The 23,785-nt window shown below is 37.7% G+C and overlaps 1 protein-coding gene across 6 annotated transcripts in view; it reads left to right on the plus strand.

The window, feature by feature from the left end:
- RFX7 (regulatory factor X7) overlaps window positions 1–22,062 on the plus strand; it is a 139,785-nt gene extending 117,723 nt beyond the window's left edge. For all 6 annotated transcript variants that reach the window (XM_021094836.1, XM_021094830.1, XM_021094844.1 and 3 more), the window contains 5 exons: window positions 7,295–7,411; window positions 8,692–8,776; window positions 9,391–9,598; window positions 13,606–13,901; window positions 15,054–22,062. In XM_021094836.1, coding sequence (XP_020950495.1) covers window positions 7,295–7,411; window positions 8,692–8,776; window positions 9,391–9,598; window positions 13,606–13,901; window positions 15,054–18,332 — 3,985 coding nt within the window. In that variant the 3' untranslated portion in view covers window positions 18,333–22,062. The remainder of the gene's footprint in view (window positions 1–7,294; window positions 7,412–8,691; window positions 8,777–9,390; window positions 9,599–13,605; window positions 13,902–15,053) is intronic.

Genomic DNA, 23,785 nt, shown 5'->3' on the forward strand with positions numbered 1-23,785 from the left:
AGTTTTTCCTTTAAGATTAGCAACAAGACAGGGATGTCCACTCTTGCCACTTTTATTCAGCATGGTATTGGGAGTCCTAGCCAGAGTAATTAGGCAAGAAAAAGAAATAAAAGGTACCCATATTGGAAAGGAAGAAGTAAAACTGTCACTATTTGCAAATGACATGATTTTATACGTAGAAAACCATAAGTACTCCAACCAAAAACTATTAGAACCAATAAACAAATTCAGTAATGTTGCCACATGGACAATCTATACACAAAAGTCTTTTACATTTCTATACACTAATAACAAACTATCAGAAAGCAAAATTAAGAAAACAATCCCATTTACAATTGCATCAAAAGAATAAAATACGAAGAAGTAAATTTAACCAAACAGGTTAAAACATGTATAGTGAAAACTGCAAGACAGCAAGGAAAGAAACTGGAGAATATATAATTAAATGGAAGATATTTTGTGCTCATGGATTGGAAGAATTAATAGTGTTAAAATGTCCATACTACCCAAGGCAGTCTGTCGATTCAACACAACCTCTATCAAAATTCCAGTAGCATTTTTCACAGAAATAGAACAGAGTCCTAAAATTTATATGGAACTACAAAAGACTTCAGGTAGCCAAAGCAGTCTTGAGAAAGAACAAACCTGGAGGTATCAGGCTCCCTGATTTCAAGCCCTGTTTCCTAGCTATAGTAATTAAAACAGTTATTATATTGGCCTACAAACACATAGTTGAATAAACAGAATAGAGAGCCCAGAGATAAACACATATATCTTGTCAATTAAATCACAGTAGGGTAACCAAAATTATACACTGGGGTAAGGACAGTAACTACAATAAATGGTGTTGGGAAAACTGGAGAGCCACATCCAGAAGAATGAAACTGGAACACTGTCTTACACTATACAGAAAAATCAGCTCAGACTTGAACATAAGACCTGAAATGATAAAACTCATAGAAGAAAACATATGTAGTGAGCTCCTTGACATAGGTCTTGGCAATAATTTTTTTTAATCTAACACCAAAAATAAAATTTAAAAAAAGCAAAGATAAGCAAGTGGAACTACATCAAGCTGAACCACTTCTACATAACAAAACCATCAACCAAATGAAAAGGAAGCCTACTAATGGGAGAAAAATCTTTGCAAGTCATATATCTGATAAAGGATTAATATTCAGAAATGTATAAAGAATTCATACAACTCAATAACAAAAAAAGGATTTTGATTTAAAAATTGGCTAGAAGATCTGAATAGATACTTACCAAAGAAGACATAAAGATAGCTAACAGGTACATGAAATGATGCACGTCATTGCTAATCGTTTGGGAGATGCAAATCAGAACCACAATGAAAATCACCTCACACCTGTCGGGATGGCTATTGTCAAAAAAGATAACAAATAACAAGAGTTGGTGAGGATGTGGAGAAAATTGAATCCTTATGTACTGTTGGTAGATATGTAAATTGGTGCAGCCACCGTGGAAAACAGTACAGAGTTTTCTCACAAATTTAAAATACACCTACCACATGATCCAGCAGTTCCACTTCTGGGTACTTATCTGAAAAATGAAAACACTAACTCAGAAAGATATGCACCCTCATGTTCACTGCAGCTTTATTTGCAATAGTCAAGATACAAAGGAGTTCCCGTCATGGCACAGTAGTTAGTGAATCTGACTAGGAGCCATGAGGTTGCGGGTTCAATCCCTGGCGTTGCTCAGTGGGTTAAGGATCTGGCATTGCTGTGAGCTGTGGTGTAGGTAGCAGATGTGGCTCAGATCCCACGTTGCTGTGGCTCTGGCATAGGCTGGTGGCTACAGCTCCGATTGAACCCCTAGCTTGGGAACCTCCACATGCCCTAAAAGGCAAAAAGACAAAATAAGTAAATAAATAAATAAATAAATAAAAACAGCCTAAGCATCCATTGATGGATGAATAGATAAAGAAATTGTGGTGGGCACATATATATGCATTGGAATATTATTCAGCCATAAAAATTAATGAAATCTTGCCATTTGTGACAACTTGGACAGACCTCAAGGGCGTTACGCTAAGTGAGCTAGGTCAGACAGAAAGATAAATAGTGTGGTCTCTTATATGTTGAATCTAAAAATTCTTAAAAAGAAGTTCCTGTCATGGCTCAGTGGCCAACAAATCTGACTAGGAACCATGAGGTTGCAGGTTTTATCCCTGGCCTCGCTCATTGAGTTAAGGATCTGGCATTGCCATGAGCTGTGGTGTAGGCCGCAGACGCAGCTCGGATCCCACATTGCTGTGGCAGTGGCATAGGCTACAGCTCCGATTAGACCCCTAGCCTGGGAACCTCCATATGCCACGGGTGCAGCCCTAAAAAGGCAAAAAATAAAATTTAAAAATTAAAAAGTAAATTCTTTAAGGAAAAAAAAAAAAAAAAACTAAGCTCATAGATACATATAACATATTGTTTGTCACCAGAGGATGGTAGTGGAGAGTGGCAGAGATGGGTGAAGTGGGTCCAAAGGTTAAAAGGGAGTTCCTGTCATGACTCACTGGTAACAAATCCTACTAATATCATGACGCAGGTTTGATCCCTGGCCTCACTCAGTGGGTTAAGGATCCAGCGTTGCTGTGAGCTGCAGTGTAGGTTGCTGATGCAGCTTGGCTCTGACGTTGCTGTGGCTGGGGTGTAGACTGGCAGCTGTAGCTCCGATTAGAGCCCTATTCTGGGAACTTCCATACGCCGTGGGTGCAGCCCTAAAAGGAAAAAAAAAAAACGGAAAAGGATCTTGAAATCATACATTAAATCAGAAGTTACTGTGCCTTGAATTGTAGGAATCCACAACTAAGAATATGACACTTCAAAGTTTTGCTACACAATTGAAAGCATGTTCTTACAAATAAAAGTAGTTGAACTTTATAACATTTTATACACATGTAATGCTATTTTCCTTTATTTTCCACATGATGGTATAAAGATTACCTTTTTATCAGTCTTTTTATAGGTGGTAATGTGTCATTGCAGTGAGACAGCTTAATTGCATTCTGGAGGCTACTGTCACCATCCTCATTACAGCTATTTAGGCACTATAGATTACACATAAACTTTGTATATATTGAAGCATGTGTTAGTGTTTTTACATAATGTTGAGGCCATGTTTTTTTGATGTCTACAAGAAAATAGGAGCTCTTTTATAGTAGTTTTGAAATTTAGCGTCTCAAAAGCAGTATAAAAACAACTCTGCAGGAAAAAAAATACCTGCCTCAGGGATTAATGATAGAACGCATACAGAGTAGTCCACAATGTTCAGGTATTGTTATATATCCTATGGCCATATTTTTCCACTAGGATTTTATGATTTTTGTTTATATTTTTATGCTTTATAAATGGTATGAATAAATTGAAGATTGGCTTGCTGCTGAAGATTTTAAGTGATATGTGGATGGCCATATCAAATATTAGGTTTAATTTCAAAGTCTGTAAAGCATACTTTTAAAAAGTAAAATGAAAAAATAAAATCTCAATTTAAGAATGGTATTAGAGTGTTAGTTATCTTGTGAACAGAACACCCTCTGTTCCTTCCCCCTTTTTGAGTCTTGCATAAATATAATCTGACGCTGAGTTAGGTGTTAACTGATACCATATCTTGCTAGACCAACCTGCAGTTAAAGTTATGAAGCAGGAAAACAAGATATAAACTAACCAAGATCTCCACATGGCCTGGAATGACCTATGGCTTATTATATAGCACTGGTTTTAAAATTATGAATAGCCTATAAATGATTATATTAAAGTCTTTGAATACCTAGAACTTCTCAATGGGGAGGAGGCTGTAATAGTAAAATTCTTTTTCTTTGAAAATTAGAACCAATGAAAATTGGATAGGCCCCAGTACAATATAGGGTCCTCCTCATCCAGGGAAGTGTTCCTGTTGAGGTAACCCATCATTTAGGAGGATGTATATTTCCATACCTGGCAGGAATTGGAACTAGACAACTTCTGAACTCATTTTCAGTTCTAATATTTTGCAAAGTTAAATTGATGGAGTTCCCGTCGTGGTGCAGTGGTTAACGAATCTGACTAGGAACCACGAGGTTGCAGGTTCGATCCCTGCCCGTGCTCAGTGGGTTGACGATCCAGCATTGCCGTGAGCTGTGATGTGGGTCGCAGATGTGGCTCGGAGCCTGTGTTGCTGTGGCTCTGGCGTAGGCTGGTGGCTACAGCTCCGATTCAACCCCTAGCCTGGGAACCTCCATATGCCGCGGAAGTGGCCCAAGAAATGGCAAAAAGACAAAAAAAAAAAAAATTTGATGTCCTTTCTGGGTATTTTTTTTGTTACTTTTAAATTGGGGTTCTTTTTTTTTTCCTCTCTTTTTTCAGCTGCACCCACAGCACGCAAAAATTCCTGAGCCAGGGATTGAACCCACACCACAGCAGTAACCCAAGCCACTGCATTGACAACACCAGATCCTAAATTGTTGAGCCACATGGGAACCTTTATTTTCTTTTTTGATGTAAAATGTCAAAGTATGGAGTTTTGAATCACAAGCAGTTTTATTCTTAACATTTGATTCAAGAGGTATAATTTGAGTTGTTACTATGTCTACAAGTACTTTTTATATTTATTCATTAAGTAATATTTTAATGATAAGGTCATTTTTTAATGCATTCTTCCAAAGGGTGAATTCCTTTCTTTTAGTGGAATAAATAAGAATTAAAAATCAAATGAAATTAGATGGTCACATTCTGAAATCACACTCAGAATTAGTTCTATATAAGAAAATTTTCCATTGATCATCCTGATACTCAATTTTGACAACCTTCTACTTACCCTTTCTGCCAAAGTAAGAAAAACTTGGATATACCTAATGAAAAAACATCAAAACCTAAATCACAAAAAGAGAATAGAGTGGATATTATATCTCTCATTAGTCTCATTGCTTTGCTACTCTATTTGGTTTCAGATTTTTTAAGCCTGTTTGTCATTGTCATAGGAGCCAGTGGACAGTGTGTTCTTTTTTGTTTATATGTTTCTTTAAGGTTTCTTGTCATTTTAAATATGAAGTCAGTTTAAGTTATATGTCATATTAAAGTTTAATGTGACAGATGGGCTTAACGTGATTCTCCAATCTTATTACTAGTCTGAGAATACACTGGTGAACCAAATAGATGTGGTCACTGCCCTGGTTGAAGGTACAGTCTAATGGAAGAGACAAACGTATAAATCGGCAGTTACATTATTATAAGTCATGAAAAGAAACAGTACACAGGGAATATGGTGAGGGTTTGGCAGAAGGGCACTGGTTTGCCTAGGGTAGTCAGAAGAGACCCCTTCAAAATTGTAACATGAAGCTGGGACTTGAAGGGTAAAAAAAGTAGTATTCCAGACAGAGGAAACAAACATGTCAGGTCCCTTAATTGTAAAAGAGCTCATTCATGTTTTCTTTCCGGGCTGGTTTAAACCATAAAGATGACCTACTGAAAATGGTTATGATTTGATGCAATTCATTTAAATTGTCAGCTCCCCAAAATAGCCACTCTTTAACTTTGTACTTTAAACCTTGGCTCCTGAACCACTTGGAGTATCACATTTAGTTTCAATTTAAATTTGATGTATCTAATATTCCTGTGGAGGGCATTCTCAATACATATTAGCTCCTTTCCCTTCTTCCTGCTCTCCAGCCTTGTTGGGGATTCATTTGCTAGGCAATTTCTTTGTTTCTCCTCACCCCGTGCCCAACAGAAGTATGTGGTACTTGGTGCTAGGATAGGCAAGTTACAACCAAGAAAAATACTGTCTTCAGCCCTATACTGTTCTCTCTATTAAGGCTCCAAGGGGACCCTACCTTCTCCTTAGTCTCTACCAGGTTGACTTTGGAAGTTCAGGTCACTTCAGGAGCATTGCAAAGATACGTAGCCATCCACATCTGTAAGAACTCAAGTCCCAGTTACCATTGTATGTTGCCACCGGGCAATCCAGTGGTTTCCTTCTTCAACCTGAACCTCTCTTTTAGGCTCTCTACCACATGACTTCTTCAACAGGAAGAAGCTATTCTGGTTAATGCTGCAATAATGGAGAGTGAAGTGGGGAGATTTGGTTGAATTATTTTTTGAATTCTACTGACTTCCTCTTGGTATTTCTCAGGTAGTGGTTCTCCCAAAGGCTAACAGCTATGAACAAGGCCTTGACAGCCAGAAATAAAATGTGGCCTTTTCCTGCTCTTGAACTGGTAGAGGAGGAATTGCCCTTTTACCTGTGACTGGCAACTCTAGAGAAAAACAGACCACCCAATTCCAGTAGTGGTTAAGACTTGGCTTGTGTCCCTGGTCCCACTTGAAGTTACTACCTTTACAAAATACATTTTTTCCCCTAGCAGTAATAGGGGTGGTGATGAGAACACTGCCTTCATCTTTTTCCTTATTGGTAAAATGAGAGTATTGGTATAAATGATCTCTAAGGCACCTTTTAGTTCCAATATATCATGTTTCTGTTCTAAATTATGTAGTGCTATCTCTAATGTCTGACATACATAATGTTTATACTGGAAATTGTTCCAGTATGTGAGCTCCTTCTCTCGATAGGTAGATGGGTAGATATAGATAGATAGATAATATCTATCTAACTCTTTATATGGAGAGATACAGCTGTACTGGTTGAGCCTGGATACACTCATTTCAGAGTGCAAAATTAGGTTTAGTTAGAAAATTTTGTATCACCAGTATCCCTCAGTGCAAATTTTTTGAATGCTATTAAAAGCGGTAATACTGGGGAGTTCCTGCTGTGGCACTGTGTTATCAGCTGCATCTCTGGAGTTCTGGGAAGCAGGTTTGATCCCCAGCCCAACACAGTGGGTTAAGGATCTGGCATTGCCACCACTGTGGCTCAGATCTTATCGCTGGCCGGGGAACTCCATATGCCCCAGAGCAGCCAAAAAAGAAAAGAAAAAGAAAAAGAAAAAAAAAAAAGGGCAGTAATACAGTATACCCTGAGGATGAAAGAAGCTAATTAAGACTTGGTTAGTCTTTAAATAATGATGAGGAGTCTGTGGCACAGCAGGTTAAGGATCCAGCATTGTTGCTGCTGTGGTTCAGGTTGGATCCCTGGCCTGGGAACTTAGGCATGCCGAAGGTGCCGCCAAAAAAAATTTAAAAAGAACGATGGAATGATGAGTGTGTATTGGTGAAAATTTTGGTAAATGACTTAAAGATGTGTTTTTCCCTTTGTCCTGGGGTCAAATTAAGCTGAAATAGCACTGTGCTAATGTAATGCTAAGTTCTGATGCTCTCTAAATTAATCCCTCCTTCTTTTGCAGGAGCTATTGTGACAATCTTGGTTACCATCCATTAAGTGCTGCTGACTTTGGAAAGATCATGAAAAATGTCTTTCCAAACATGAAGGCACGTCGTCTGGGCACGAGAGGCAAATCTAAATATCCTTTTTTATCAGAATTGTTTTTAGTAATCTCTTCAAGTTCTAACTTATTACAGAACATCTGCTGTTGTACTTCAACTAGAAACTATATTTAGAAATAAATTTTAATCAACAAATATAAACTCAGAAGTATTTAGTAGAATAATTGTAAATGTTATTTTCCCAGCTATTTATCAGAGAAAAATAAATAGTGGTTATTTGGATTTTTATAGATTTCACCATACTCTGTCACTGTAATGTATTACTAATTGTCTGATCATCTTTCCTTTAACAATAAGAACTACTAAGGCATGCCAAGGTACAGTAATTATAAATCATATCAATAAAAGTTGAGAATGATGTTGTATTATCTTTCCTTCCTCTAATTTAGAAACATAGTGATCTCCTTGGGTATACATACAACATTCAAAAATTTTCTTGTGACACTTATACTGTAAGATTAGTATTCTCTTTATTTTTCATTCAACCATGTAAATAGAAACTGTTTAAAATTAAAGCCAAGGCATAGAAAATGTCCCTTTTGTGATAGAGAAATACTTAGGAGCAGACAGAAGTAAGGAAATGAAAATTAAGGATTTATTCAAGTTCTTCCTTCACTTGGAAAAAGATTGTAACATGGAGAGTCTCAGCATCATACTAGAAATACATCATTTCTGCTTAGCTGTTGGCCTGTTTCAAAGCATAGCTTCTGCTGTGAAGGAGATGAAAAGGGGAGGGGGACAGGGATGCTTTCCTAAAATGGCTCCTGGTGTTCTTTAACCTCTTGTTGCACAACCTAGTCTTGTTTCCTGAGTACAAACAGTCTCTTGATGTGTCTTTGGCATGTTACAGGTGATAATCCTGTGTGTTTCAGTGAAAAAAGAGAAGTGAAAAGGTTAAAACCCTTGTGACACTCTTAAGAGTTGTTTTTGTCCCAGTGCCCTGGGCTAAAGTTTCCCTTCTCCTCTGCCAGGTTTCCATCTGGATATTCCTTTCCTTCTGACCTGTTTGTTACTGGTGGCTGGCATAGCTTATTAGGGACATTTATTCATAAAATTTATAACAGATGAGAATCATTTTGTTTCATTTAAGACAGTAACATTCTACAAGAACTTTTCCAGCTTCAAAAGAGTAAAAATGTCCTGAGTTTCTACTGTTAAAGTTTCTCTTACTGAAGAACTCAAAGTAGATGCTATCTCAGCTGATTTTATTTCACTTCATATATGTTTACTTTTCAAGTGCCTACTATATAAACAGTTCATTTAATTGTGAATACTTTAGACCTTAACCAAGTATTACATATTGCTACAGTGGACTAAGAAAAAAAGCTTTTGTTCATATGCCAACACTGCCCAATCTTGATTTTCACAAAACTGGAGATGGGGTAAGAATTTCTGCCTTTTCTTTTTAATAAGTAGAATTATACCTTATTATCAACATTGAAATGCTACTACATAGTCTCATTTGGATAAAATCAGGAACCAGAAACTGTGCCTTTTATTGAAGAAATGAGCCAAAAAATTCAACAGTGGCTGCAAACTATTAGCATAAATGACTTATATCAACATGGCTTGTGAAATGAAGAGGACGAAAGTTACTGATTTATAGATATATCCATGGTATATATTGTCAAGAGGAAAACTTAAGTTACAGAGTAACATGTATAGTATGAAGTTTTCAGAAGAGAAAATATTGTTCATGCCATGTTTTCTTGATGTTAGAAAAGGCTTTTAGAAAAATTGAAAATATCCGTTTATCTTCATATATGTTTAACAGTATATGTTTAAATGTTATATTCACAGCCAATGGCTGTGCCCATTGGGTACAGGCTTAGGTCTCTTATTTGCAAGGCACTACTCGTATGCCTGCCAACACCAGTCACTTCATATGATAGATTTAGATTTTATCTTCTAATTAAGACTATACCTTGAATGTGCTTCAGTGTAATTTCTCTGAATTTTCTTTTAAAAGTTAACTTTTCCTTTTTCCTTTGTTTAGTTGGAAGGAGCTGAACCTTCTGGGCAGCTTCAAAATATTGATGAGGAAGTTATCTCTTCTGCTTGCCGTCTTGTGTGTGAGTGGGCCCAGAAAGTGTTAAGCCAGCCATTTGACACAGTTTTGGAATTAGCCCGCTTCCTTGTAAAAAGTCACTATATAGGCACCAAGTCTATGGCAGCTCTCACTGTAATGGCAGCTGCACCACCAGGTACAAAATTATTAACATGCTACGCCTGACCGTATTTACAGTTGATAGTAAAAAGAAGAGTTTAGCCAAATAACCTCTCTGTCTTTTTAGTATTTGTGTGAGTTCTCTCTTAACTTCACTTAGTACTAAATTCAGATGGATTTGTTGAACTAACAAAAATAATAGTAGTTCTTTCATTTTTAAAGCTTAAAGCTATGGTTTTATACGTTGCGCTGCTGAAATATGAAACTTTTAAGATTTCTTAGTTGGTATTTAATTTTTCCATCGTGTTTTTAAAATTTAAAGAATATGTGTATATGTACTTTTAAGTTTATATGTGTATCTGAGTTAATCAAGTATTACAAGTAAAAAATAAGATTACATTTTTAAATTAGTTGCTAAGACTCCTATCCCAAAACTGATGCTTATAAATAAAATGATCTTGGAGTTCTCATTGTGGCTCAGTGCATTAAGGACCCAGCATTGTCTCTGTGAAAATGTGGGTTCAATCCCTGGCCTGGCTCAGTGGGTTAAAGATACGGCATTGCCACAAGTTGAGACATAGGTCACATATGCAGCTCAGATCCAGTGTTGCCTTGGGTATGGCCAGGCTGAAGCTGCAGCTCCCCTAGCCCAGGAACTTCCATATGTCACAGGTGCAACCATAAAAAGAAAAATAATAAATAAATCTTTTCACAATGTGAAAGTTACCTTAGTCTCATAAAAAGTAAACCATATGAAGCACTACTATGAAATAGCAACAGTGATTAAAAAAAAAAAAAAATGCTTTCAAATGAGTGTTTTTATTCAGATGAGAACTTTTTATTTATTTATTTATTTATTTTTTGTCTCGTCTTTTTAGGGCCGCACCTCAGCATATAGAGGCTCCCAGGCTAGGGGTCGAATCAGAGCTGTAGCTGCCAGCCTACACAACAGCCACAGCAATGCCAGATCTGAGGTGTGTCTGCAGCCTACACCACAGCTCACGGCAACAATGGATCCTTAACCCACTGAATGAGGCCAAGGATCGAACCCATGTCCTCATAGATACTAGTCAAGTTCATTAACTGCTGAGCCATGACTGGAACTCCCAGATAGGAACTTAAGAATTGATACTTTTAGGACTGACATTATCATTGAAATAATGACTTCTTCCTAAATTAAGAGCTCTGTAAAGTATCTGTTGTAATGAAATTTTTAAATGTGTTATTTTGGCCATACTTTATAAAGCTAAAAGAGTGAATAAATCATGTTATTACTCTAGGACATTATAATTTCTATGAAAAAATTATTAATAGTAAACTAGATTTATTACTAGCAACTATAATTATACTTTTTTTTTTTTTTTTTTTTTTTTTTTTTTTTGTCTTTTTGCTTTTTTCTAGGGCCGCTTCCACAGCATGTGGAGGTTCCCAGGCTAGGGGTCTAATCAGAGCTATAGCCACCGGCCTACACCACAGCCACAGCAACACAGGATCTGAGCCAAGTCTGCAACCTACACCACAGCTCACGGCAATGCTGGGTCATTAACCCACTGAGCTAGGCCAGGGACCAAACCCACAACCTTATGGTTCCTAGTCGGATTCGTTAACCACTAAGCCGGGACGGGAACTCCCTATAATTATACTCTTAAATATCTACTTTTTATTTTCATCATTTTAATAAGGAATCATTTTTTTTCCTCTGTTTAAATTTATCAGAAGCTTTAGGTATTTGTGGTGTATGTGAATGGGAGATTACTCTTTTCTCATCTTATGGTCAATTGAAGACCATAAACATCAGCAAAATAACCTTTTATAGATACATCATCATAATTTTTCTTGTCTAGGTATAAATTGTATGGCTCAGATCTGTTCATTTATACTTACACAGGGGCAGGAGAGTGTTTGGGCAGCCTTATCTAGCTAGATAGTTCACACATGTTACCTCATTTATCCCTCCAGCAGTCCTGTAAGACAGATGATATTTATCCCCATTTTATAGATTGGGAAACAGACTGAAAGAGTAGTTAAGTAACTTGTTCATAGTCAGGTAAGTAGTGGGTCCAGAATTTGAGTCCTGGTTTGTCTGTCTCCAAAACCCAGGTCACATCGTTCAGCAGACTATCTTCTTATCTTCTGGCAAAATGAGGTTTTAAAAGATATAGGCCTTTCTTTCTGTACTCTGTTTCTGTGACACCTAGAAGAGTACTTTAACAAATTGAGGACCTAGGAGGTATCATGGGATAAAAGAAACATCTCTATCTTCTTATTCCCCACATTATTCACCTAGAGTGACTGAGAGAAATGTCGAACAAATGGGGTTTTAAGGCATAAGTATGAAGAAGGGTATGTTTTTTAAACAAAAATACTAAAAATGGCATACATAAACCAGCATTTGTCCCTTTTGAAAGTAGCTTAGGAGGCTGACTCTAACAATTATGTCGTTACTCAATATTTTAGAATCTCTTAAATTTTTGTTCTCAGCTGTTGCCACTTTTCTTAAAATACCTTTAATAGTGATTTCTCTTCATCCTTTGAAGGTGAATTTGGTTTTTTATAAATATATTCTCCATATTAAGAACAGGTTGTATTACAGATGTCCTTTTGTAAGTCAGCTGCTTGGAACTCATTCCTGTCCAGAAACCCTGGCAGCAGGGATGAAATAGTGAGCTTTGAACTGTTGGCAGAGGCTCTCATGGGTGCAGGTGCTGAGCAGCCAGAGCCGAGGCTGCAGGCCAGACGGGAGCAGTACAATTTAAGTTGGATTTGAGGAGAAAAAAAAAGTACTTAGGTGATAAGGGGGGGGTCTAAAAATGAGGGATTATTGAGGAGTGTTTGGTTGAGAGTTTACAGTCACTTTCTTTCCTTCTCCCACTCCCCAAACTGTTACTATTAACAGAAGATGAAAAGCAGAAATGTCTAGGGAAGGGTAGGGCAAGGTATGCCAGCAGGACAGCAGTGTCCTCCCCTGGCCTCTCTCCACTGTTCTTACTGACCATGGCTTTGTGATGATCTTAATGCCACACCCTAAATGTGAAATGAGCTTTTGAAAAAGTAATTGTATTACATAATCAGTTCTTCTTAAGTTAAAATTTATCCCTTGCTTATTTTAATTATTTCTTTTTCTCAGTGTTGATCTTACTACTGCCTTAAAAAGTTTCTCAGTGATCCTTTTTTTAGAACATATTAACCTCAGTCTTACTAAGAAACTATGCTTAATTTCTCTCAGGTCATTCTAGCATACCTAGAATACCTAGAATATTATAGAATATTATAATATTCTAGCATATCTAGAATATTATAACTAGAATACCTATTTTCATACAGTTCTGGCAGAACAATTTCATACAGTTAGATTGTTTTCCCCATACAGTTTTTTTCTAAGATATGGATGGTTTTGACAAATATTTATTGAGTGTCCCTTGTGAGCCGAATATTACAATCATGAAAATGTATGAATTTCTTTTTTTTTTTAACAGCCACACTTGTGGCATATGGAAGTTCTGGGGCTAGGAGTCAAATGAGAGCTGCATCTGAGACCTACACGGCAGCTGGCAGCAACGCCTGATCCTTAACCTACTGAGTGAGGCCAGGGATCGAACCCACATCCTCACAGACGCTATATCCGATTCTTAACCTGCTGAGCCACAATGGGAATGCCTGCATGAATTTCTTAATTAGGGAAGGGGAAAGGGAGATGTTCTGACATGTACTGATAAAATGTAAAACAGGCTTTCTTGGCATTTATCTTAGCCTCTTCACATTTATGGCGTGGTTACTGCTCTTTCTAAAATCTTCATCTCTTACTGCTGATTTAACTACACCTATCACCTAAGTTGAACCATATTTTAAAGTGTAAATTAAAACCATGTTGACAAATGCTTACATACTGGAAATGTAGTATTTATGCTTTATAAAAAAAATTGAGTTAAAATTTGTCATGTTTGGCTGCTTTGTCGAGTAAATGGCTACATAGTCAAAGAAACTGAGTTGTAACTGCCTTCTATACAAAAGACTATTACAGCTTTCCTTTCTGTTTATTTTTAGGAATTAAAGGAATTACCCAGCCTTCTGCTTTTGTACCTACAGCTGAAAGTAATTCCTTTCAGCCACAAGTAAAGACTTTGCCATCTCCTATTGATGCTAAACAGCAGTTGCAACGGAAAATCCAGAAGAAGCAGCAAGAACAGAAACTACAATCCCCCTTGCCGGGAGAATCCTCAGCAAAAAAATCAGAAGGCGCTACAACCAATGGAGTGACTAATCTTTCTAACGGAAATCCTGCAATCCTCTCTCCTCAGCCTATTGGTATCGTTGTGGCAGCTGTCCCTAGTCCCATTCCGGTAATATCATTAAGTAGTGTTTGGCCTTACTGGGATGGGGGGAAGTGGGTTGTTTAATTAAAAGCGGAAGGAGCCATGTATGGGTGTAGATTCAGTTATAAACTGATTTTGTAACCACACACATATTTCACTTTAGTTGGTTGTCTTTTATTCAGGATATACATTGTTGATTACAAAGTGATTCTATAAAAGGAACATAAGTGAAATAACAAGACATATAAAGTTTGCACATAATCAGTCCAAGCTTTGTGTAAGAGATGAGCCGTTTTCAAAATTGTTTGATCTTTAGCTGAGCAAAGATGACACAATTGCAAACTTTTTGGTTTAAATTTGTTTTTAACATTTAGATGAAGCAAAATTGTAATGTGTATTGGTAGTACATTAACATAGACTTATCTCTGCAGCTTGCTGGACATAGGACTGTGGGCAAGTCCCTTGGCTACTCTGAATCTTTTCTTGTCAATAAGTAGAGGTTATATCCTACTCCTTTCCTGTCTCATACAACTGAGGTTATGAGGAAGGGGCTTTTAAAATGAGAGTGCATCATACTAAAGCTAAATGGTATTTTACCTAGTCATTTATGATTAAGGAGTATTGTATCTTGTGGTTTTTCTTGTTCTTATCATCATGCGATTAAAATGGAATACCTGGTAACCATACTTACACTATGCACTATGCACTTCAAAGCAAACTGGGGATGGTAGTAGTTTAATCTGAGACCTCATCCATGGTGGTTTGTTACTAATGTCCAAGGTAAGACAGTCTCCCCTGAGAGAGAGTCATCTTGGCACAGACTCCAATTAGATATCTCTGTAATTGTATGTATCTTCAAGATTTTATCCCTTCTTCCTATGACCTCCTTAAAAAGTCATTATTTTCATCACAAATGTGAAGTTTTTCATTGAAGTTTAGTATTGTTACATATAGTTGTATTTGGTAACTGTATTGCACTACGTTGCATTTATTTTTATACATATATGTCTAGTTGTATAGAATATGGTCCAGAAGTACTGTCATCTAACTAGAAAATGTCTTTTTTTTTTTCCTTTTTAACATTACATGTATAAAATGGCTTAATACTAATGAATATATGCATTACTGTTTGTATCCTAGGCTTGTTAATTGATTTTTTTGTTTTCCACCTTTTAACAGGTCCAACGGACCAGGCAGTTGGTAACTTCACCAAGTCCAATGAGTTCTTCTGATGGCAAAGTTCTTCCCCTCAATGTACAGGTGGTCACTCAGCACATGCAGTCTGTGAAACAGGCACCAAAGACTCCTCAGAACGTTCCAGCCAGTCCTGGTGGGGATCGTTCTGCCCGGCACCGCTACCCTCAGATTTTACCCAAACCAGCCAACACCAGTGCACTCACCATCCGCTCTCCAACTACTGTTCTCTTTACTAGTAGTCCTATCAAAACCGCTGTTGTCCCCACTTCACACATGAGTTCTCTAAATGTGGTGAAAATGACAGCAATATCCCTCACACCCAGCAACAGTAGTGCCCCTCTTAAACATTCTGCCTCAGTAAACAGTGCTACAGGAACAACAGAAGAATCAAGGGCCATTCCACAGATCAAGAATGGTTCTGTTGTTTCACTTCAGTCTCCTGGATCCAGGACCAGCAGCACCGGGGGACCATCTGCTGTGGAAGTCAAAACAGAACCTGAGACATCATCAGATGAGCATCCTGTACAGTGCCAAGAGAACTCTGATGGGACTAACACTCCCAAAACAGCACCTAGTGCCCTTTCAGGGCAGAAAAGTAACACAGATGGAGTAGTACAAAAACCTGCAAATGAAGATGTCGTTGAAATAAAAGCAACTAAGGTCTGTGACCAGAGGACCAAATGTAAAAATCGCTGTAATGAAATTATGCCAGGCACTTCAACAGGCAATAATCAAAGCACTGTCACTCTCTCAGTTGCCACTCAGAACCTAACTTTCACCAGCACCAGCTCACCATCCAATGGTGACTCAATAAATAAAGACCTTAAATTATGCACTAAAAGTCCAAGAAAGCGACTGTCTTCTGCATTACAAGAGTCCCAGGTGCCTCCCTTAAAGAAACCAATTGTGGAACAGCTTTCTGCAGTTACCACAGAGGGTCAAAAACCAGGCAGTGTTAAGAAGGACCAAAAGGTTCCACATTCAGGGAAAACAGAAAGTTCAGCAGCAGGTGCTCAGCTTCCTAGTCAGATACCAACAAATGTTAACTCACACATCATGGCAAATCAGCCCTTGAATTCCTCTGCTCTTGTTAGCAGTGATTCAGCTTCAGAACCACAAACCACACTATCATCATCTCCAGATATAAAAGTAAAGCTTGAAGGCAGTGTCTTTCTCTTGGACAGTGATTCAAAATCAGATGGCAGCTTTAATCCAAATGAATGGCAGCAGGTCACTAAGGATTCTGAGTTTATATCTGCCGGCTGTGAACAACAGCAAGATATCAGTGTTATGACAATTCCGGAGCACCCTGATATCAACGACTTAGAGAAATCTGTTTGGGAATTAGAAGGAATGCCACAGGACACATATTCCCAACAGATACATAGCCAGATACAAGAATCTTCTTTGAATCAAATACAAGCACAGTCTTCAGATCAGTTACCTCTACAGTCTGATCTGAAGGAGTTTGAGCCTTCTGTTTCCCAAACAAATGAAAGCTACTTTCCTTTTGATGATGAGCTTACACAGGATAGTATTGTGGAAGAGCTGGTGCTTATGGAGCAGCAAATGTCGATGAACAATTCTCATTCTTATGGCAACTGTTTGGGAATTACACTTCAGAATCAATCAGTAACCCCAGGAGCTCCAATGTCATCTCATGCCTCCAGCACCCACTTCTATCATCCAATCCATAGCAATGGCACTCCAATCCACACACCCACTCCTACTCCTACTCCCACTCCCACTCCCACCCCCACCCCAACCCCAACATCTGAAATGATTGCTGGGTCTCAGAGTCTGTCACGGGAGAGCCCTTGCTCCAGGCTAGCCCAGACCACACCTGTGGATAGTGCTTTAGGAAGTAGCCGACATACACCCATTGGTACTCCACATTCTAACTGCAGCAGTAGTGTCCCTCCCAGCCCTGTTGAATGCAGGAATCCATTTGCATTTACCCCAATAAGCTCCAGTATGGCATACCATGATGCCAGCATTGTCTCAAGTAGTCCTGTGAAACCAATGCAAAGACCCATGGCCACACACCCTGACAAAACCAAGCTCGAATGGATGAATAATGGGTATAGTGGGGTTGGTAATTCATCAGTTTCAGGCCATGGCATTCTCCCTAGCTATCAGGAACTAGTGGAAGACCGTTTCAGGAAACCTCATGCTTTTGCTGTGCCTGGACAGTCTTATCAGTCTCAATCCAGACATCATGACACTCATTTTGGTCGCTTGACTCCTGTCTCTCCTGTACAGCATCAAGGTGCCACTGTAAATAACACCAACAAACAGGAGGGTTTTGCTGTGCCTGCCCCTCTTGATAATAAAGGAACTAATTCATCTGCCAGCAGCAACTTCAGGTGCCGGAGTGTGAGCCCTGCTGTTCATCGCCAACGTAATCTTAGTGGAAGCACCCTCTACCCAGTATCTAATATCCCCCGATCTAATGTGACCCCCTTTGGAAGTCCAGTAACCCCAGAAGTTCACGTTTTCACAAATGTTCACACAGATGCATGTGCCAACAACATAGCCCAGAGAAGTCAATCAGTTCCATTGACAGTCATGATGCAAACAGCCTTCCCAAATGCTCTTCAGAAGCAAACAAACAGTAAAAAAATAACCAATGTTTTGTTGAGTAAACTTGATTCTGACAATGATGATGCAGTGAGAGGTTTGGGCATGAACAACCTGCCCTCCAATTACACAGCCCGGATGAATCTCACTCAGATTTTGGAAACTTCCACTGTCTTTCCTAGTGCCAATCCGCAGAATATGATCGATTCCAGCACTTCTATTTATGAATTCCAAACACCATCTTACCTCACCAAAAGTAATAGCACCGATCAGATCAGTTTTTCTCCTGGAGATAATCAAGCACAATCAGAAATTGGAGAGCAACAATTAGATTTCAATAGCACTGTTAAAGACCTGTTGAGTGGAGACAGCTTGCAAACCAACCAGCAGCTGGTAGGTCAGGTACCATCTGATCTCTCTAATCCTGCGTCTGATTTCTCTAGCGATATCAGGTTGTCTTCAGAGCTCTCAGGCAGCATCAATGATTTGAACACTTTAGACCCAAATCTACTGTTTGATCCAGGTCGTCAGCAGGGACAAGATGATGAAGCCACACTGGAAGAATTAAAGAATGACCCATTATTTCAACAAATTTGCAGTGAATCCATGAGCTCTATGACTTCATCAGGTTTTGAATGGATAGAAAGCAAGGACCATCCTACTGTTGAAATGTTGGGTTAAATTGTGTTTTATAATATGTAGCACACTGTATCTAAAGACATATGTATTGTATTTGTCTTAATGGAAGTGCCTCCCGCAGCAGAAACACTTACTATTAATTGTGACATTTTAAAAGAGTTTGCTGCAGAAGTGGTTTCTTCTTCAGTAGGAAATGGTTAGACTCGCCTCAGTTCTTAACAAGTTTCTGAAGAGAGTAGGCTGTAGAAAAACAAGTATTAGGTTTTAAATTTTATAATGTTCCCCATTTAATCACATTGTTTGCTAGTAAACAAAAAACTAACCAGCTTTTACAAGAGCAGTCTAGATCTTTATTTTGTATAAGTTCGTTTTAATTCATTGGTTGATCTGCACAGATTTTAGAAGAAACCATTGATTTTAGGTATAGGATATTTTTTGTTGGCATTATGTTTTAGATATGAAATCATAGCTAAAGTGAACTGTAGACAAGAAGGTCTTCCTTGAAACAGGGATGATATTCAGGTTATTATAAGTATTTAGGCTTGAAGCATAGAGCTACTGTAGAATTAAAAAAAAATCTCTGTAGGACTTTCTGGGACTTCAGTACCATTTGCACCTGCAATGAAGGGCTTAAATAGGAGAAAATAATGGAAAATTAAATATTAATGTAAGGAAAGCAAAAGCTGCACTAAAATTTTTAAAAGGAAAAACTAGTAGACATTTATATTTGCAACCTTGCATTAGTCTTATTTTAAAATGTTGATTTTAATATGGAGCTAACACAGAGACATGCACACGCGCAAGCCCACACACACAACACACACGAGTAAATAATTCTAAACATTATTTAATTGAATAAACACAAGTATGTTAGAAAAATATTTTATGTTTTTTATTTGGTAGTTGAGATAGGGGAATTTAGAAGGAAACTAGAAACATTTTCTTAGTTTCATCACAATGTCTGCATGCACATATTAAAATTCCATTTAGGATTTATTTTGAAGGTTTTTAATTATAGTATTTGTAAGTCCTCAATTTAGTGACTGATTTCTTCACTCCTCCTGAATGTACAAATGCAGTTGATCATGGGATCCCTTTGAAAAACAAACAAGCAGCAGGGAGATAACATAAAAAACCCAACAGAAAACATTTCACCATCTGAGGTCTGAAGTCACAAATCTTTATAACTCTGATAAAACAAAGGGGATATCAATAGTACTTGAAGAAGAGGAGCGTTTTATAACATGCTTAATTTATTTATTATGATAACCACAATTTACAAAAGAAGCACTCAGGATTTTGTTTTAAAATGTTTCTCTCTATGGCTCCCATTTTGTTCTGTGAATAATTATTTATGAATTTCATACTGACACAAATCCTCACTAGTTGACAGCTCCATTTAAGTGAGTTTCAAGATCAGTTTCAAATAGACTTTTAAATTGCCGTTAAGTTCTTAATATTAAACCATTTCTATGCTACCTTAAAGCTAGCTAGGCTTTCCTTTACTTTAATTAGTAAGCCAATCAGAAGACTACAATCAGTGAATATTTAACAAATGTGATGAAGGGGTTTAATTTAATAAGGTTTCATTGTTCAATAAATTTGTGAGGTAGGGTATTAACATTTTGATAAATAAATGGTGCTAGGGTTGGCTCAGAGGTTTATATATTGATATGTCCTAGTTATTGGCATTTGTGTGTGTTTGCTGTTATCTTGATTTAATGATCTGTTAGATATTTCTTCTTGATGCTAGTTATTTCTTCACTGTACATTGAGACACAGCACTACTGCACACCAAAGTATGCAATACCCAAAGGAAACTGTGTGATTTCTTTTAACAAATGATGGGAGCCTTTCTATATGAGATACTCTGAAAAGGAGATTTTGAGGCCATTCTAATCCCTTGTTTACATTATTAGCTTCCTACTAATATAAAAATAATGGAAATCTTTTTTGATAAAAATATAAAGACTGGAGGATTTTTAAACCCCTGTACAGTATTGCAGCAAACACTTTAAATTTGGTTGAATTCGTCCAGCGAACTTTCTGGGGTTCATATATTGCACTAAATTTGTTGAACCTGTGGTAGGCACATCTCTTAGGATAAATGCAACCAATACAGTCCACAGATTAAACTTTTTAAATGTGTTTCATTATGAAAAGACAAAATGTCATCAAAGTGACAGATAAAATTGTCTTATGTAGCAATGTGCATTGATCTCAATGAGATATTTCTATTTCTTATTCTCTTACATGAGAATATTACAGCAGGAAGAATTAAGTTTAGTTTGCTTCACCATGTTAATACATGATCACAAAATGTGCATGAGTGTTATTGACTTATCTTGTACAGTACTAGGTATTCCTGTAACCACTTTTTTTTTTTCTTGGCTGTATTGAAACTGGTTCAGTGTTAACCAGACAAGCATAGTTATTCACAGGTTATTTACTTTTTTATGTTTACTAATTCTGCTTAGTTATTGTTGAATATGTTCTTTTCTCAGATTATTTTCATTGTTTTGATGTTTTAAACATTTTGCATACTGTTTATCATGATAAGACTTCATGAAGTAAATAATTTTGCATATAATTGCAATAAGCACTGACTTTTGAACTGAAAAGAAGGAAAATGTTTTTTTTTTTTTTTGTGCAGTGCATCAGAGGTTCATATAATAGTCTTGTACTATAATGTGCTTTACTACACCATAAATGACAAAAACAAGCCCTGTTTCATGTTTTCATTTAGTGCAAAAAGTCAAGATTTCCCCAGTGTTTTGTTGTCTGTTGTACCTGCTGAAACTATAGTAGTTGAATATTGCAGTAGCATTTCAGTTCTCTTTTTTTTATTGAAAGTGCTCAAAAATTGTTTTTTAAATGTTTTCAAAAACAATTAAAAGCATTTTATATTAAATTGACTGGATCTTAAGGTGCTTTATGGGATCTATTTCATGTAGGTAGCACACCATTCTGTAAACCTCAAGCACTTCCTTTGATCTAGCAAAGGAAATGGGAAAAAATTAGCACAAGGGGGAAAGTGCTGCTAATCTGTACTCTCCTATTAATCCAGAAGGCTACATAAACCTACCTCATTCATCAGAATTCTGCTGTTCACTTAGGATTTATTACAAATGAATAATACATGGCATAAAACTCCATGTTATCAAAAAAAAAACAAAACTCTTCTGTCATTGACACACAATGTCTGCTTTAAAATGTTAGCCTATGGAGTACCTAAATAGGGGTATTTGGGGAGCTTTGAATAGAAAAATGGAGAAACTTTTAACACACAGCTGTGTCCAAAAGCAATGTAGGCATTTTGATAAATCAGAAGTACAAAATGATAAGTACACTGAACTTATAAACCAGAACCTGGGCTATAGGTCTGGAAGCAGGAAAGAGCAACCAGAAATTTCAACTCTTGAGGACTAAGAAGCCAGCATCTGACATGGAAATTCCTCAGTCTCGAAACTAAGGTACAGCAACAACCAGTGCCTGGGACTGTAACTTATAATGTATCCAGGGCCTGAGCCATACAGCTTACTCTCTTATGTATACCGATCCGTGTAGATCTGCAATAGCCCCACTATCACCACAAGCCTGAGGTGTAGACTGGCAGTGGAAGGAATTATAAAAGGAAAGTAGAGAGTGGAGACTGGAAAGCGGGGAGGTGACGAGCAAGAAGACTCATAGAAGGAGCCTACAAACCAAAATTCTAAAGTACTTGAAAAAAATAAAACTAACCTGAAGGAAGACCAACAACAATTACTTCAAGTATTTAGGATTCTCAGTGACACGGGGAAAAAAAGATTTTATATGGTCAAGAACAAGCAAACAGGAGTTCCCGTCGTGGCGCAGTGGTTAACGAATCCGACTAGGAACCATGAGGTTGCGGGTTCGGTCCCTGCCCTTGCTCAGTGGGTTAACGATCTGGCGTTGCCGTGAGCTGTGGTGTAGGTTGCAGACGCGGCTCGGATCCCGTGTTGCTGTGGCTCTGGCGTAGGCCAGTGGCTACAGCTCCAATTTGACCCCTAGCCTGGGAACCTCCATGTGCCGCGGGAGTGGCCCAAGCAATAGCAAAAAGACAAAAAAAAAGAACAAGCAAACAAAACAACCAATGGATAGAACGAACCAGTAAGAAATTCTGGAGGAAAAAGGGTTTGGTAGTACCTAAGATACTTTTGGCTACCAGTAAGCAAAAACCTTAAATAAGGACATTTATTTTTAGCTTAATAAGAATTTTGGTGATAGGAGAAGCTCAGATTCATTCAGTGACTCTGTTCTTTCTGTGTTTCTGTTCTATCAGCTTCAGTTTTGCTTTTCTGTGCCTATTGCCTCAGGGCCACAAGATGGCTACCACAGCTCCAAATATTATATCTTCATGCATCCCGAACAAGGTGGTAAGAGCAGCTCTAAGCCTTTTATCAGAGAGAAAAAAAATCTTTCTCAGACTATCCCATTACTCCTTACCACTCCAACTTCCACTTAGTCTTACTGAGCAAAACAAGGTCAAAGGCCCACCCTAAAACTAACTAGCTTAGATTCTTGACTCACCTTTTATAGCTAGGGAAGGGGCCCATTTCCAGGAGTATGTGATCATTCACCTCAAATGAGATCCATAACCTAGAGAAGATATCAGAGACTTAAGATCTCAGCCCCAGAAGTTCCCACTGTGGCACAATGGGAACAGTGACGTCTCTGCAGCATTGAGACACAGGTTCGATCCCTGATCTGGCACAGTGGGTTAAGGATCTGGCACACTGCAGCTCGGATCTCATCCCTGACCCGGGAACCCTATATGCCAAAAAGTGCCCCCCCCCAAAAAAAACCTCAAGATTTCTTGCTCACCTTTGAGAGAGACTCACAGTCTTGTTAAGAACTAATTACATGTTCTTTGGGAAGTGCTGATTAGAAGTATACATAACACTCTAGCTACAAGAAAAGAGGTGAGGATTCGGTCTGAATTCTCAACAACTGGGTGAAAGAAGGTTCTTAGTAAGGGCTACATTTAGAAGTAGGCTGTTTAGTGTAAACTGTTAACGTGCAGCCTGCTTTCTTCCCTCTCTGAGTTGGAAAATCTGATGTATCTGGAATATCGTAAATGCAGATTGCCTTAGTGACTATTACCATGATAGAAGACCAAAATTTTGATTTTGTTAAGTCTTTAGAGATTTATTTTGATATACACTGCTATTAAAAATGAATTTTTAAAAAGAATTACAAATTTGCAGATACAAACTGCTCATAAGGGTAGAAAGGGAAAAGCAAAAATACAATTTCAAGATAGATTTTATTAATAAGAAGTACTTAATTTTGGAAAGAAAGGAAAACACTTTTGTAAATGAAATGTATCATAAGAATGGTATTACTAACACATATAGAATATTTCCTTGTGTTAGACTTCACATATTTTCTCATTGTAACAATTCTGAAGGCGTATTTTTCTAGTGAGAAAATTTTAGCTCAGAAATTAACGAATGGGGCAACAGATAATAATT

The sequence above is a fragment of the Sus scrofa genome, chromosome 1, assembly GCF_000003025.6.
Source record: "Sus scrofa isolate TJ Tabasco breed Duroc chromosome 1, Sscrofa11.1, whole genome shotgun sequence".
Classification (NCBI taxonomy): Eukaryota; Metazoa; Chordata; class Mammalia; order Artiodactyla; family Suidae; genus Sus; species Sus scrofa.